We start from the raw sequence: 13,677 nt of genomic DNA on the forward strand, positions 1-13,677 counted from the left end.
ACGGTATGCAAAGTTGTGAATCCAGTGGCGACAGTGCGGATGACCCTCTCAGTCGTGGCCTACGGAGAAGGGGACAGCCTCGCGTGGTAGTGATCGGTGCCGGTTTGGCTGGCCTGGCTGCAGCCAAAGCACTTCTGGAGCAGGGCTTCACGGATGTCACTGTGCTTGAGGCTTCTAGCCGCATCGGAGGCCGTGTGGAGAGCGTGAAACTCGGTGAGTGCCACCTCAGCCCAGCTACCTCCCAAAGCCACTTCTTACTCCAAGTGCCTTGGCCTTGCCTGAAATCTCATTGCTTTAGCAGCTTCTCTGGGGTAGTTACTCCACCATGCATGCTGCCTGGATGTTTTCCAAAAGCTTCCTTTGTCCTCCCAGTAGCCCTCTGAGGTAGGCAGGATAGGGCTCTGACCTCCGTTTTTGGAATATGACCTAGGGTTCAGTGACTAGGAGGGAGGGGATCCCCAGAACCAAGTTCTCTTAGCAGTGGATGGACCAGTTTCTATTTCACAAAAAGGGGAATTCTGTGAGCTTCTATTAGTCATTAACTTTTGGGTGTGAATTAGTGTATCATGACCGAGAGTTAGCTGGGACAATAGAAACTTAGGGCAGCGGGTGTGTAAGGGGATTTTGGGCCTCCTTGTGGATTATGGCAGGTCTCTGGGAAAAGGGTCTGTTCAGGTTGCAGAGTAATGAGGACTCTGGAGAAAGCAGCTGGGTAAGAGACTTACCACAGGGGTGGGCAGATTACTCCAGGGATTCTAGAAGATGGGGACTTGCCTGACATGCCGCTGGAGACCAGGGCTTCCCAGCCAGGGGGTCTGGCCATTGAGAGATTGAGCAGGTAGGGACCATGGACTGTGGGCTGTATTGACCATAGGATTTTATGTCTGTGGCTGTTCCCTCACGGGTTGTAAGGCCAAGAAGATTCTGTGTGTCCACTTTTTTTTACTTATTTATTTATTTTTAAAATATATTTTATTGATTTTTTACAGAGAGGAAGGGAGAGGGATAGAGAGTTAGAAACATCGATGAGAGAGAAACATCGATCAGCTGCCTCCTGCACATCTCCCACTGGAGATGTGCCCGGAACCCAGGTACACGCCCTTGACCGGAATTGAACCTGGGACCTTTCAGTCCGCAGGCCGACGCTCTATCCACTGAGCCAAACCGGTTTCGGCATGTGTGTCCACTTCTGATGGGTGGGCAAGAGAAGTAGGTGGTCAGGCTTAGAATGAGCAGAGGCTGTGGACACCTGGGTACTTCCTTCTTTCGGAGACTTTGGCCACATGAGGACTCTTCCCCTATAGCATGTACTGGATAGCGTGCATGAAGTTGCATCTGTTGTCCCCTGGCACACACAGGAGAGTATGTTAGCAGTAAGGATGAAAGTGCATCCAAGGCACTTGTAAATGTGGGGACAGCCAGCAGGGAAGGGGGAGACTCTTTGCTTAACACCTGATTAGCTGGCCTGGAGTCTTAGAGAGGGGGCTGCTGCATTTGTGGTTCTTGAGTCTTGATAAGACATTCTGAGATGGAAGCAGAAGAAGGCAGGGCAAACAGCCCAGTCTCAGTGGTAGCTGACAGCCAAGACATGCTGTGCAGTGAAATGATGGTACAGGTAGTGAGGAGGGAGAGATGGGGCTGCAGGAGCCTGAGAGGATGCACAATCAGGCAGGAAGCCTTCCCGGGGAGAGGGAGGTTGGGTGGGTCTCAAGTGTTGGGGGAAGTTGGATAGTAGTGAGAAGGATGAGGTGATATGTGTGGAATGATATATGTGAGGAACACCACGGCAGACCTGCCAGGAGAGGGGAGAGCGTGTCCAGGCAAGGGCATATGTGCATGTGTTGTGTGTGCTGACACCCAGGGCTGAAAGCCCAGGCTGCAGTTGGGCTAGCTGCAGTGTGAGATTGTAGCTGTGAATCTCAGTGATAAGAGCAGGGGTCAAGGACGAGAAGCCCCGGGGACACTGTGGAGACCTGGAGATAGTAGCTGGTACTCTTTGGGTGCAGCGGTGTAGCAAGGATGACACAGGCGGAGAAGCATGTGGGAGAGGATAGGAAGTATCCTCAGACTGGGACCTGCTTTGGGCTGCCCCACCTCCTGGCAGAGCCTCGTGGATAGGGCTGTGGCACTGACCTTGCAGCTGACCTCAAGCTACTCCCCTTGTTCCTGTTTTTGCTGAGCGTCTGGAGCCAGGAAGGGTACCCTATTCCTCGACATCACCTCCCAGTGGCTGTGTGACTTGGAGCTCCCTGCTCTGCCCTGGGGAGGGTCCCCAGGTTTAGTAGGGTCTCCAGGATGCTGGCCCCATTCTGTCCCTATTGGGAGCTAATAGCAGGCAAGATTCGTAGGGAGCCTTAAACCTGAGGCTCTAAAGATTGATTAGTAAAAAATGCCCTCAGGGCCCACCAGGGACCCACTCGAAGCAGGGCATTGGGTTTTTGGCTTTTGGTGTCCTCTGGTCTACCCACTTCTAATTAGTCCAGTGTGGTGACTCTGGGGCAAATCACTGAGTCATTCAGGTAGCAGTTATCTCAGCTATAAAGTGGAATCCATTTTGTGCCACATACAGTTTCACTGCAAACTTTGGTTGGTTGCCAGAGGGGGACCCTAATCCCCATCTTGCCTTTTGTGGGGGTGGAATGATACTCCTGGAGGAAGGAGGGTGAGGCAGTGTTCTAGCCCTCTCTGAAGAAATCCCTACCCCTCTAAGGTCTTATTGTTGTCACCATCAGGACACTCGACCTTTGAGCTGGGAGCCACCTGGATCCATGGCTCCCAGGGGAATCCCATCTATCATCTAGCAGAAGCCAATGGCCTTCTGGAAGAGACAACTGATGGGGAGCGCAGCGTGGGCCGCATCAGCCTCTACTCCAAGAATGGCGTGGCCTGCTACCTTACCAACCACGGCCGCCGGATCCCCAAGGACGTGGTTGAGGAATTCGGCGATTTATACAACGAGGTGAGGTGTTAACAGGCCAGCTAGGCATGGAGTAGGGGCAGGGAACCCCCTGGCAGTGTGCAGGAAGTCCTTTAAGATCCTGGTCATGTCCTTGCACACTCTCTGGGCCCTGCATTTGGAATATCAGGACCATTTGTGGATAGAATGAAGATGATGAGTGGAGAACTACTAGTTTAAGATATTGTTGGTACACATGATTAAATATTTCTCCAGAAAGGCCTTAAATATCTTTTATTAGATTTATTACTAGGTACTGAGGCAGTGATTGTTGTTATTGCTTTTGGGTACGCTTGTAAATGGTAATTTAAAAACAATTTTATTTTCTAGTTGTTCCTGGAATATAGAACTATAACTGATTTTACATATTGATTTCAACTACCTTGGTAAATTATTATTTTAATTCTAATACTATATCTGTTAATATGTTATATTAATTTATATTCTAATAATGTTTTGGAATTTTATGTATATAATTCTATACAAAAATAGATGAGAATTTTATTTTTTCCTTTCTAATCCTCAGACCCGCATTGTCTGATAGAACTTTCTACAATAATGGAGATGTTTTATACCTGTACTATCCAGTATTGTAGTCACTAGCCACATGTGGCTCTTGAGCTCTTGCAATGTAGTAGTAAAACTGAGTAAGTAAATATTTAATTATTTAATTTTAAATTGCTACAAGTGTCTAGTGGCTACTGTATTGAACAGCACGGCCTAAGACTATTTATTTTTCTTGCCTTATTTTCTGGCCAGTATCTCCAGTGTAGTGTTGGATAGAAGTGGCACACATCCTTGTCTTACCAGGTTTTTAAAAATTATGTCAATATTTTTAGTATCTTTCAGTGTTGCTGTGAACTGCACTGGACAAGCAAGGTAACATGTAGGCCTGTGATGGTGAACCTATGACACGCGAACTCTTTTTTTTGGTTGATTTTTCTTTGTTAAATGGCATTTAAATATATATAAAAAAATATCAAAAATATAATTTTTTTTTTACTATGGTTGCAAATATCAAAAAATTTCTTTATGTGACACGGCACCAGAGTTAAGTTAGGGTTTTTCAAAATGCTGACACGCCGAGCTCAAAAGGTTCGCCATCACTGATGTAGGTTCTGTTTTCTGATACCTTGTTGTTATAATATAACAACCCTTCACTGTAGGCCCACAGATTGGCCAACAAACACCTACTGTACATTTTCTATGGGCATGGGAAAGGAGATAGGACCTTTGTTTTGGGGTAGTTCCTGCTCAGGGAGGCTGGCTCAGTGTGTGTGCACCCACAAGGTATGTTGTATGCAATCCCATGGTATTATGTGTTCTCACTCATGTACAAAGAGACTGAATTGTTAATGAGTAGATAAGAACTAGTATTCTTCAAAATGGAACTTCCTGGTCTACAGGGAATCAGTCATGCTCTGATTGTGAGTATTTCAAGCATGGATGCCTTTTGAGAATGACCCTCAGGGTCCATGCCTGACGTGCTCTTTTAAACCCTTAAAAATAGATCATCATCAACTTCTGCTGTGGGCTTGATATTTGAAAATCAAGAGTGTAAGTTGTAGAAAGTAAGATGGATAAGGTAGGTTATTGGTCTGGGTGGTGATGCTTTATGTGAGAAGGAATGGGTGTTAACCATGAGGTCCAGAGATAGAGCTCCCTGTGTGGCTGTCCACCAATGCTGGAGGCTGTTCTGAAGTGGTGCACTCTAAGCACGTGAAGCCCGGCCTGAGGTGGTTTCCTAACAGATAGGCAGCCTCCTCCAAAGGTGATGACTTTGAAGGGCTTCGCATTTGAATGCATTATATTTGTTAACAAATAAATGAGTTGCAATAGTAGAGAGCTCACTCTCTGGGGTGAGACTACCTTGATTCAAATACCAGTTCGGCCAAAACCGGTTTGGCTCAGTGGATAGAGCGTCGGCCTTCGGACTGAAGGGTCCCAGGTTCGATTCCGGTCAAGGGCATGTACCTGAGCTGCGGGCACATCCCCAGTGGGGGATATGCAGGAGGCAGCTGATTGATGTTTCTCTCTCATCGATGTTTCTAACTCTCTCTCTCCCTTCCTCTCTGTAAAAAAAAATCAATAATAAAAAAAAAAACCAGTTCGACCCTTTATTAGCTGTGTGATCTCAGGCAAGTTATTGAGCCTCTCCGAGCCTTACCTTCCTCATCTGTAAAATGGACATAGTTATGCCTACTTTATAGTGTCATGAGGACTAAATGACATCCTGATGAAAAGTGCTTAATGAGAATTGGGGTGAGTATTAACTGTTACAGGCTTGTCTCATTTCCCTTGGGTGACATTGGAAAGGTGTCATTTGACCCAGGGCAGGCGACTGTACCCATATGAAAAACCCATTTTCAGTTAAGGCTGTCCTCGCTGGTGAAGAGTCACATAGATGGACTGAATTTGTTACTCAGCTGGCATTTTGGCCTGTAGTCAACATAAGGTAAGGACTGGGTACCATGTTGGTTATCACCCAAGGAAAAGCCCACGGAGGAGGAGGCAAGTTGAAAGCCTGACTCCTTGGCAGTAGCACTGGGTGAGGAATTTGCTGAGAACTCTAGTTAAGGCCAAGCACCCAGCATCCTGTGACTGAAGGGAGGAAAAATAAACAATTTAACTCATTTACTTCTTTATATTTTACACTTCAGAGACGTTTAACTCATGTTTATATCTCCTGTGGAGATATATGGTTGGGAATGGGCAATGCCACCTTTCTTCCTCCACCCTGCAGCCCAAAAGTCTATGCCAGGGCTGGGTTAAAGGGCAGATCATTCCCATGAATGTGTGCTTGACCAAATTCAAACACTTTAGGAAGGGAAGCACACCGTTAATAGGCACCAGCCCCAGATGTTTGGCCAGGGAGCCTGCATTCCCAGTGTTCCGGGAGGGAGACAGGGTGTGTGGCTGTGCTCACAATGCTTCAATGATGCCAGGGCCTTGGATAAAGTCCAGAGTCCTTGACAAGCCCCTTAGTCCTTCGTGCTGGGCTCCTGCCTGCCTTTCCAAAGTTATCTCTTTCCGTGCTGTTCACTTCAGCAACATTGAACCACTTTTAGCACAAGGCATCTTACGTTCTCTCTCCCCTTCTTGCTCTTCCATCTTTGAATATGCTGTTCCTTTGTCCGAAATACCTTTCCTCTCCCTCCCACTGCCAACCTGACTCTGTCCTGACTGTCCATGGTTATCTCGGCTGATCTCACAAATCCTGGGCTTTCCTGTCACAGCACATTTTATGGTGTCTCCCCAACTTTAGGGCAGGGGTTTAGGACTCTGTCTGTCTAGCTTACTTTTACAACCTGTGTCTGGCAAAGAGCCCAGTGAACGTTTGCTGATGAATGTTGGAGCTTAAGCCTTGCCTTTTGGGGAATCCCATGCCTGATCCAGGACTGGCTTCCTTTCCTCAGGGAGACCTGCCCAGTGTTTGATGGGGGTGATATACCACAAAGGCAGGAGGGCAGTAGGCCAGGTGTTGTTCATTTCTTTCTGTTGATGAGGTGTGGGTTGAAGTTCTTGACAAAATATACCCGTGAAGTGCATTCCCATTCCTTGGCGCACTGGGGCCTCCCTGCCCTCCACATACCCTGCCCCAACATGGCATCTTCCTTACCTGAGTCTGAGTCCCACCGTAAAGGGAGCACCTTGTGTGGATCTGAGCAGAGCCAGGCAGTGTCTCCTGCGAGATCAGACTTCAGGGCTCCTTCAGCCCCCTCTCCCTCAAAACACTGGCCAGGCCACCGCCCCAGACTGCCCTCTCGGGAGAGAGCGAAGCAGACAGGCTTGGGCCGAGATGGCAGGGAATCGGTTTGTGCATTTGGTTCCTGGAAAAGGGAAAAGTGTGCGGATCTAGGTTCTAAAGTGGGTTGTCGGCTTAGCCTCGTAGAACCCACTTGGGTGGGTCCTTTCCCACAAACTGTACAGGCACCAGACTTTTCCCTTTTCTAAGCGGGGGCCCAGCTCCCTCACAGGCCCGGGTGGCCTTAGAGGGCGGCGTCGGAGGAGGCTGGCTGCCCCCGGGAGGAGCTTGCCATCCTTGAACCAGGAGGACCCTGTTGAGTCTCAGTGCAGTGGGGAGCACCACCTGAGGCACCAAGGGAGAGGGGCCGTGGGCGTGGCCTCTCTGGGGACATCTGGGAAGTGTTAGGGCCCTTGGGTCTGAGATGGAGGGGTGATGAGGGAGTGTGTTCTCAGCCCCCTCGGGTCTCTCCGGCAGGTCTATAACTTGACCCAGGAGTTCTTCCGGCATGGTAAACCAGTCAATGCTGAGAGTCAGAACAGCGTGGGGGTGTTCACCCGGGAGGAGGTGCGCAACCGCATCAGGAATGACCCTGAGGACACGGAGGGCACCAAGCGCCTGAAGCTCGCCATGATCCAGCAGTACCTGAAGGTATCATTGCCCGGTGGGAGCTCAGTTGAGTATAGGTGCCAGAGCCCGGAAGACCATTCCCGGGAATCTGGGTCCGAGGAGGGCACGCTGCCCGGAGGTCCAGCCCTGACCCCTGCCCAGACCTGTGAGTCACCTGGCTCCTCTCTGGCTCTTCCCACAGGTGGAGAGCTGCGAGAGCAGCTCGCACAGCATGGACGAGGTGTCCCTGAGCGCCTTCGGGGAGTGGACGGAGATCCCCGGCGCCCACCACATCATCCCCTCGGGCTTCATGCGGGTTGTGGAGCTGCTGGCCGAGGGCATCCCGGCCCATGTCATCCAGCTGGGGAAAGCCGTCCGCTGCGTGCACTGGGACCAGGCCTCGGGCCGCCCCCGGGGTCCCGAGATCGAGCCCCGTGGTGAGGGTGACCACAATCACAACGCCGGCGAGGGCGGCCAGGGAGGCGGGGAGCCGCAGGGGCACGGGCCTGATGAGGACGAGCTGTGGCCGGTGCTGGTGGAGTGCGAGGACTGCGAGGTGATCCCGGCCGACCATGTGATCGTGACCGTGTCGCTGGGCGTGCTCAAGAAGCAGCACGCCAGCTTCTTCTGCCCGGGCCTGCCCGCCGAGAAGGTGGCTGCCATCCACCGCCTGGGCATCGGCACCACCGACAAGATCTTCCTGGAGTTCGAGGAGCCCTTCTGGGGCCCCGAGTGCAACAGCTTACAGTTTGTGTGGGAGGACGAGGCGGAGAGCCGCACCCTCACCTACCCGCCCGAGCTCTGGTACCGCAAGATCTGCGGCTTTGACGTCCTCTACCCGCCCGAGCGCTACGGCCACGTGCTGAGCGGCTGGATCTGTGGGGAGGAGGCCCTCGTCATGGAGAAGTGCGACGACGAGGCGGTGGCCGAGATCTGCACAGAGATGCTGCGGCAGTTCACAGGTGCGGCCCTGCGCCTGCTGCCTGCTTCCCCCTGCCCCTCCAGCCACCCACCCACCATCCCCCGCCAGACCCTCTGAATCCCATGAACCGTGTGGTCGCTCTCCTCTCCACAGATTGCGAAACTGAGGTGGCACGGCCACTGGGAGAGCTGCCACCGGCCGCCACGTCTCAGCCTTGGGCTCCTAAATTGTGGGCTCTCTCCCCCCTGTCTGGAGCCAGAGACACCCCAAACCATAGGCTCTGTGTTTCTTCTAAGGGTTGATGGTAAAAACTGGGATGTCACCGCAAAACCCCAGATTGCCCGCATCCTAGCCATTGCCTTGCTAAGAGGTGGATTTGTGCTTTCCTGTCGGATTCTTTTAGTGGAACATCTTTCAGCCGCTATCCTGGGAAAGCCCCACAGGAACCCCTGAAGTTGGAAGGAAACATTATCTAGAATGTTTCTCGGGTAGGAAAATTAGGGCCCAGGGAGATGTGTTTTGCCGGGGTCACAAGGAGGCAAGGGGTATGCAGCTTGAACTCGGCCTCCCTCCTCCATCCCCCAAGCCTCGCCACAGCAGCCCGGCCCTCCTGGAACTCCGGAGGTGGACGGGGAGTGCTCTACTCAGGGTGTCTTTGTGTGGTCATTGCTTATCCTCCTTCCTCTTGGCTCTTCTGACTCTCCAACAGGGAACCCCAACATTCCCAAACCTCGGCGAATCCTGCGCTCGGCCTGGGGCAGCAACCCTTATTTCCGAGGCTCCTATTCATACACGCAGGTGGGCTCAACGGGGACCGACGTGGAGAAGCTGGCCAAGCCCCTGCCATACACCGAGAGCTCCAAGACCGCGGTGAGTGTGGGGGGCAGGGCAAGGAGGCCCAGGAGGGCTGCTTGTGTGTATTCTGCATGTGTGTTTGTCCAGGCGGAGGAGGGGGAAGTGTATTCACGGAGGGATACCAGGTGAGACGGGTGGAATTCCTCCTGTAATGGAAGAGAAAACAAGAAATTGTGCACTTAACATCTGGAAGAAAAGATGGAATCAAACTGAGGCGTTAAACGCTTTCTTGAGATGATAAAAACGGCCATTTAGTGCTGCGCTGTCCAATATGGTAGGCATTGGTCACATTTCATGTGATTAATTAAAATTTAAATTAATAAATTAAAATGTTAGGCCCCAGTTGCACTACCTCCATTTAAGGTTCAGTAGCCACTTGTGGCTGGTGGCTACCATGCTTGATTATGTAGCTATAGAATATTCCTATCATCATGGGAAGCTCTATAGGAGAGCATTGATTCAATGAAAGTAAGTTTCCCCAGCATGTTTTCAGCCCACCTGCCAAGATGTTTTAGGATATAAAATTGAGAATACTTCTCCCCCAAATTATATCAACTTTATAATAAATAAAACATCGAGAAAGATAATAACTAGGAGAGAAATAATTACATATATATATATTTCTGTCCCCATAAAGTATTTTTGAGTCCCTCTCTGCACACACAATAAATGCTAAAACCCCAACAGAATTACATTTAAAACGATTTTTTGGTGGAATTGGTGCTTCCACTGGCCTCTCTCCATCCGCCAATGTGGAGTCAACCAACCAGCAAGGTGCGTGGTGCCTGCCCTGGCTGTGCTCAGGGGAGAAAGGACAAGGCCCTCACTGCTGCTACAGCCATCCTCCTAAGAAGCAAAACCAAATAAAAATAGCTGTGGCTTAAACTAGGCAGAAGTTTACTTCCATCACACAAAAGGAAATCCAGAGTAGGTGTCAGGACCTCATACCATTAGCAGCCTGCTTCATCGCCAAGGCCTCCTAGTGGTCCAAGAGGGCTGCAGAGGCTGCTTCTCTCATCTGCATTTCAGGTTGGAAGGTGGGGGAGGGGGGGCAGTGGGGCTGGATCAGTGTCTCTAAGCAACAGTACACTGAAGCTGATTGGCCAGAACTTAGCCGCATGACTGTTCCAGCTGCAAGAGAGGCTGGGATACATCATTTTTATTCTGGATGGCAGTGGACCCCATTAAAAATCAGGGCTTTGTTACTGAAGAGAAAGGAGAATGGGTGTGGGAGTAGGCAGCCTGCCCTCTGCCATAATATGAGTCCCCCCCTTTCAGTTTCACCCGCTCTGTGTGCTCCTTGTTGGTGGGTTAAAGCTTCGCTACTCAAAGTGGGTGGTCTGCGGACCAGCAGCCCCAGCATCACGTGGGAATGTGTTAGAAATGTGGACTCTCAGTCCACTCCAGACCTGCTGAGTTAAACACTTCACTCTGCCAGAGTCCCCAGTTGGTGCTTTTGCACATTCCGTTTGAGAAGCCCCGGGAAAGTCCAAATTCAAGCTTCAGATGTGAGCACGTGTGCTTTGCCTGGAGCCCAGCTAGACAGCCTGCTTTCTCGAGGTTGAGGCCTGGCTCTACCAAAATTGTCCCTGTCCCCTGAACACGGTCTGCTTTGCTGCATTTTTGCCCCCTTTCCTTCTTCCTTCTGTCCTTTGCCTGTTTATTTACCCAGCGTTTTCCAAGAAGCAGCCCAAAGGTCCTGTCGTCTGGGAAGCTTTGTGTGTCCCCCCACCCATGAGCCTCTCCTCTAGGCTCTCAGCATCCCACTCAAACACCCATCACGTCACATATAACACTGTTAATAATTGGGTTTCGTGTCTGGCTTCCCCACCAGCAAGGAAGCTCCTCAGAGCAGCAGCCTGGTCACCTTTTATCTTCCAAGTGCCCAGAACAGTCCCTGGATCCTAACAGGGGCTCCATAAAGGTTTGTTAAATTACCACCTAACTTTATCGAGTGCTTATGTTCTTCCAGGTTCTAAGTGCTTTAGATACATTATTTCACTTAATCCTTTCAACAACCCTCAGAAGCAATGGTATGAACCCATTTTACAGATGAGAACACTAAGACTTAGGGAGGTTAAACTGCTTTCCCTGAGTTCACTGGTAGAGAGGTCCAGTGAACCTCTGAGACTGCAGAGCCAGAATTTCTAAAAGCCTCAGAGCAGACAGAACTGAGGTCTGGTGCTTGGGGCAGAAGCAGGGGAAGGTGGCCAAGTTGGGTGGGCAACTCCTCATCCTGTGGAAGCAGCAATACCTGCTTACACATACCTCTGACTTATAGTATGGATGGGGATTTCTGGAGCAGATAGGTAGACTCTTGGCCTCTCTTACTCCTCCACCCTCATTTCCCTATCCCCCTCCCAGCCCATGCAGGTGCTGTTCTCAGGTGAGGCCACCCACCGCAAGTACTACTCTACCACCCATGGTGCTCTGCTCTCTGGACAGCGTGAAGCTGCTCGTCTCATCGAGATGTACAGAGACCTCTTCCAGCAGGGGACCTGAGGTCCCTTGTTACTGCTGAGTGCGTTCCTTAAAGAACCACTAACTCGTGACTGCCAACCCTGCCTCTTGATGCCATGTGCCCCTAATTTCCTAATCCTCTGTAGAATGATTTGTACTTTTTGTAGAGCTAGACACCCTGACTGGTTTCAGACCTGGTTTTGTAGCTTTTCCTTTTCTCCATGCCGGATGGTGACCAGGGTGGGGCCTGTTGATTTACCTCTGTGCTCTGACCTCCGACCTACCATGCCCCCCTCCCCTCCCACCTTGTTATTGTAAGTGCCTTCAATACTTTGCATTTTGGGATAATAAAAGAGGCTTGTCCTTCCTGTGCTCCTCAGCTCCTCTTGTTTTTTCTCAGACGTGTACTAGTGTGTGTGTGTGTGTGTGTGTGTGGTTTATTACACTTCCTTTGAGTGAGAGGATGGTGGGGGAGCTGTGGCCTGGCTGTGCCTGCCTTGATGGGAAGGGATATCCCCTCACTCCTTTGTGGTGGTTTGCCTTCGTCCTGGAGAGGCCCCTCGGAGATAAGGGCCCCTCACTACTCAGCCCCGGCTCCTTCAGGATAGGCCTGGAACTGCCTCTGGCCCTTTACTGGACTTCTCAGAGCTTAACTGAATGACATGGCCACATGGATGAAGGTGCGTTCCGTGGGAGAGGACACCTGTTGTGGCTCCGTGCCAAGATCAGCTGTTAATTATTAATCAGTATCACCTGGCTGTGGGCTCTGGGTCAGGCCCTCAGGTGGCCTCTGTTGACTTCTGGGAAGGTGACAGTCTGGCCATTTTTGGGGCAAGTGGATATCCCTCAGTGTTTCCCACCTATTGTGTTCAAAGGGCCTACCCCTTATAGGGGGGTAGTCTTTTCTGCTCTTTTTGCTGAGTGAAAACACACACATAGACAAACACACCCCTTACATACTTGCCCTCCCCCACACACAAATACACTATCTCACACCCTTCCAGCTACACACAGCTGCTTCTACACACATATGCATTGAACCTGAAAGAGCATTTAGTCATATTTTTACTCCAGCTTTCTATTGATTGAGTTTGAATCCTATAGAATTGAAGGGTTGGGTGGTGGCGGACGTTGTGAAAAGTCAAGTGGGCCCCCTGGTTTAACTCTGTATGAGCTTAGACTGGGTCTTTTTCTTGGACGTTTAGGGCACTGCCCTTAACATGACTCTACATCCTCTCCCCCATCACCTCAGGTTATGATGGGACTGTACAATGTGTAGACACACCTGTGCACATGCCTGCCTGCACGCACCTGCATGCACACTCACCTGCACACACATGTCTAACAGGCAATCTTGTTCTGCCAGGGTTGATCTTCATGGAATTTATGTCAGGGATTTATATTCACCTGATGCACAACTTAAAAATATATAAGTATAGACATTAAAAATATTTTGACTAGAGGAGCTATTGATGTGGTTCTCAAAGCTCAAAAGTTATAAAAGACTACACTGAAACATCTCCCCACAGATATCCATTTCTAGGTATGTCAGTAGAGATACATACCCTTCTCTGTCCTTTTTATACAAAAGTGACAAAGTAGTCATCCTGTCTAAATTTTGCTCCTTTAGTTAAGGTAATGTATCTTGGTGGTCTTTCTATAATTAGTACTTAAACAGACGATGTAAATTTGGACCTTACTTTGGTCACAGAGTGTCTGTATCCCTCCTGGCCTCAGGTTACTTTGTGGGGAGCACCTTCTATTAATTCCATCTCAGGAGGCACTGACCCAACGTGAACGCTCCCCCTGTCCTGGGTTCCCCCCGCTAGCTGTGATGGGATGGACAGAAGTGGCCCATCATGTAAGTAATGGGGAAGAAAGTCGTACGTAGATTCTCAGGATCACAGGGGTAGGAATTTTAAAGGACTCCTTGAGGGTGAAAAGGCCTGAAACATGTTATTTAGTGACTGTATGCGGGGAGCTTTGGTGTGAGCAAGAGGGAGGGAGAGAATATTTGCTCAGTGCTAACCACCTGCCAGGCAAGATGTCAGTTGTAAATGCTGGGTATCTCCGGCAGGGGAGGGCGATACATCCCCATGGGAAGCAGAACCTCCCAGGGTTAGTAATGTA

The 13,677-nt window shown here is 50.2% G+C and overlaps 1 protein-coding gene across 4 annotated transcripts; it reads left to right on the top strand.

Annotated features, from left to right (window-relative positions):
• On the top strand, positions 1-11,926 carry SMOX (spermine oxidase). 4 transcript variants are annotated; one of them, XM_006758056.2, is made up of 7 exons: positions 1-213; positions 2,733-2,959; positions 7,179-7,352; positions 7,513-8,272; positions 8,942-9,102; positions 10,922-11,011; positions 11,452-11,926. In XM_006758056.2, exons 1-7 carry the CDS (start codon positions 6-8, stop codon positions 11,587-11,589), a joined length of 1,758 nt encoding a protein of 585 aa, XP_006758119.1. In that variant the 5' UTR covers positions 1-5; the 3' UTR covers positions 11,590-11,926. The 4 variants fall into 4 exon arrangements, with proteins under 4 accessions (XP_006758119.1, XP_006758120.1, XP_015415747.1 ...); XM_015560262.1 differs by lacking the exon at positions 1-213 and adding an exon at positions 3,796-3,835 and having other exon boundaries at positions 2,878-2,959; XM_006758057.2 differs by lacking the exon at positions 10,922-11,011.
• The last annotated feature ends 1,751 nt before the right edge of the window (positions 11,927-13,677 follow it).

The sequence above is a fragment of the Myotis davidii genome, unplaced genomic scaffold (assembly GCF_000327345.1).
Source record: "Myotis davidii unplaced genomic scaffold, ASM32734v1 scaffold32, whole genome shotgun sequence".
In the NCBI taxonomy this organism is placed as follows: domain Eukaryota; kingdom Metazoa; phylum Chordata; class Mammalia; order Chiroptera; family Vespertilionidae; genus Myotis; species Myotis davidii.

Bases quoted from the DNA above. Each gene is read 5' to 3' on its own strand.
- SMOX (XM_006758056.2), top strand. From the start codon at position 6: ATGCAAAGTTGTGAATCCAGTGGCGACAGTGCGGATGACCCTCTCAGT. The intron at 2,960-7,178 runs GTGAGGTGTTAA...TCTCTCCGGCAG, and splicing joins TCGGCGATTTATACAACGAG to GTCTATAACTTGACCCAGGA. The intron at 7,353-7,512 runs GTATCATTGCCC...CTCTTCCCACAG, and splicing joins TGATCCAGCAGTACCTGAAG to GTGGAGAGCTGCGAGAGCAG.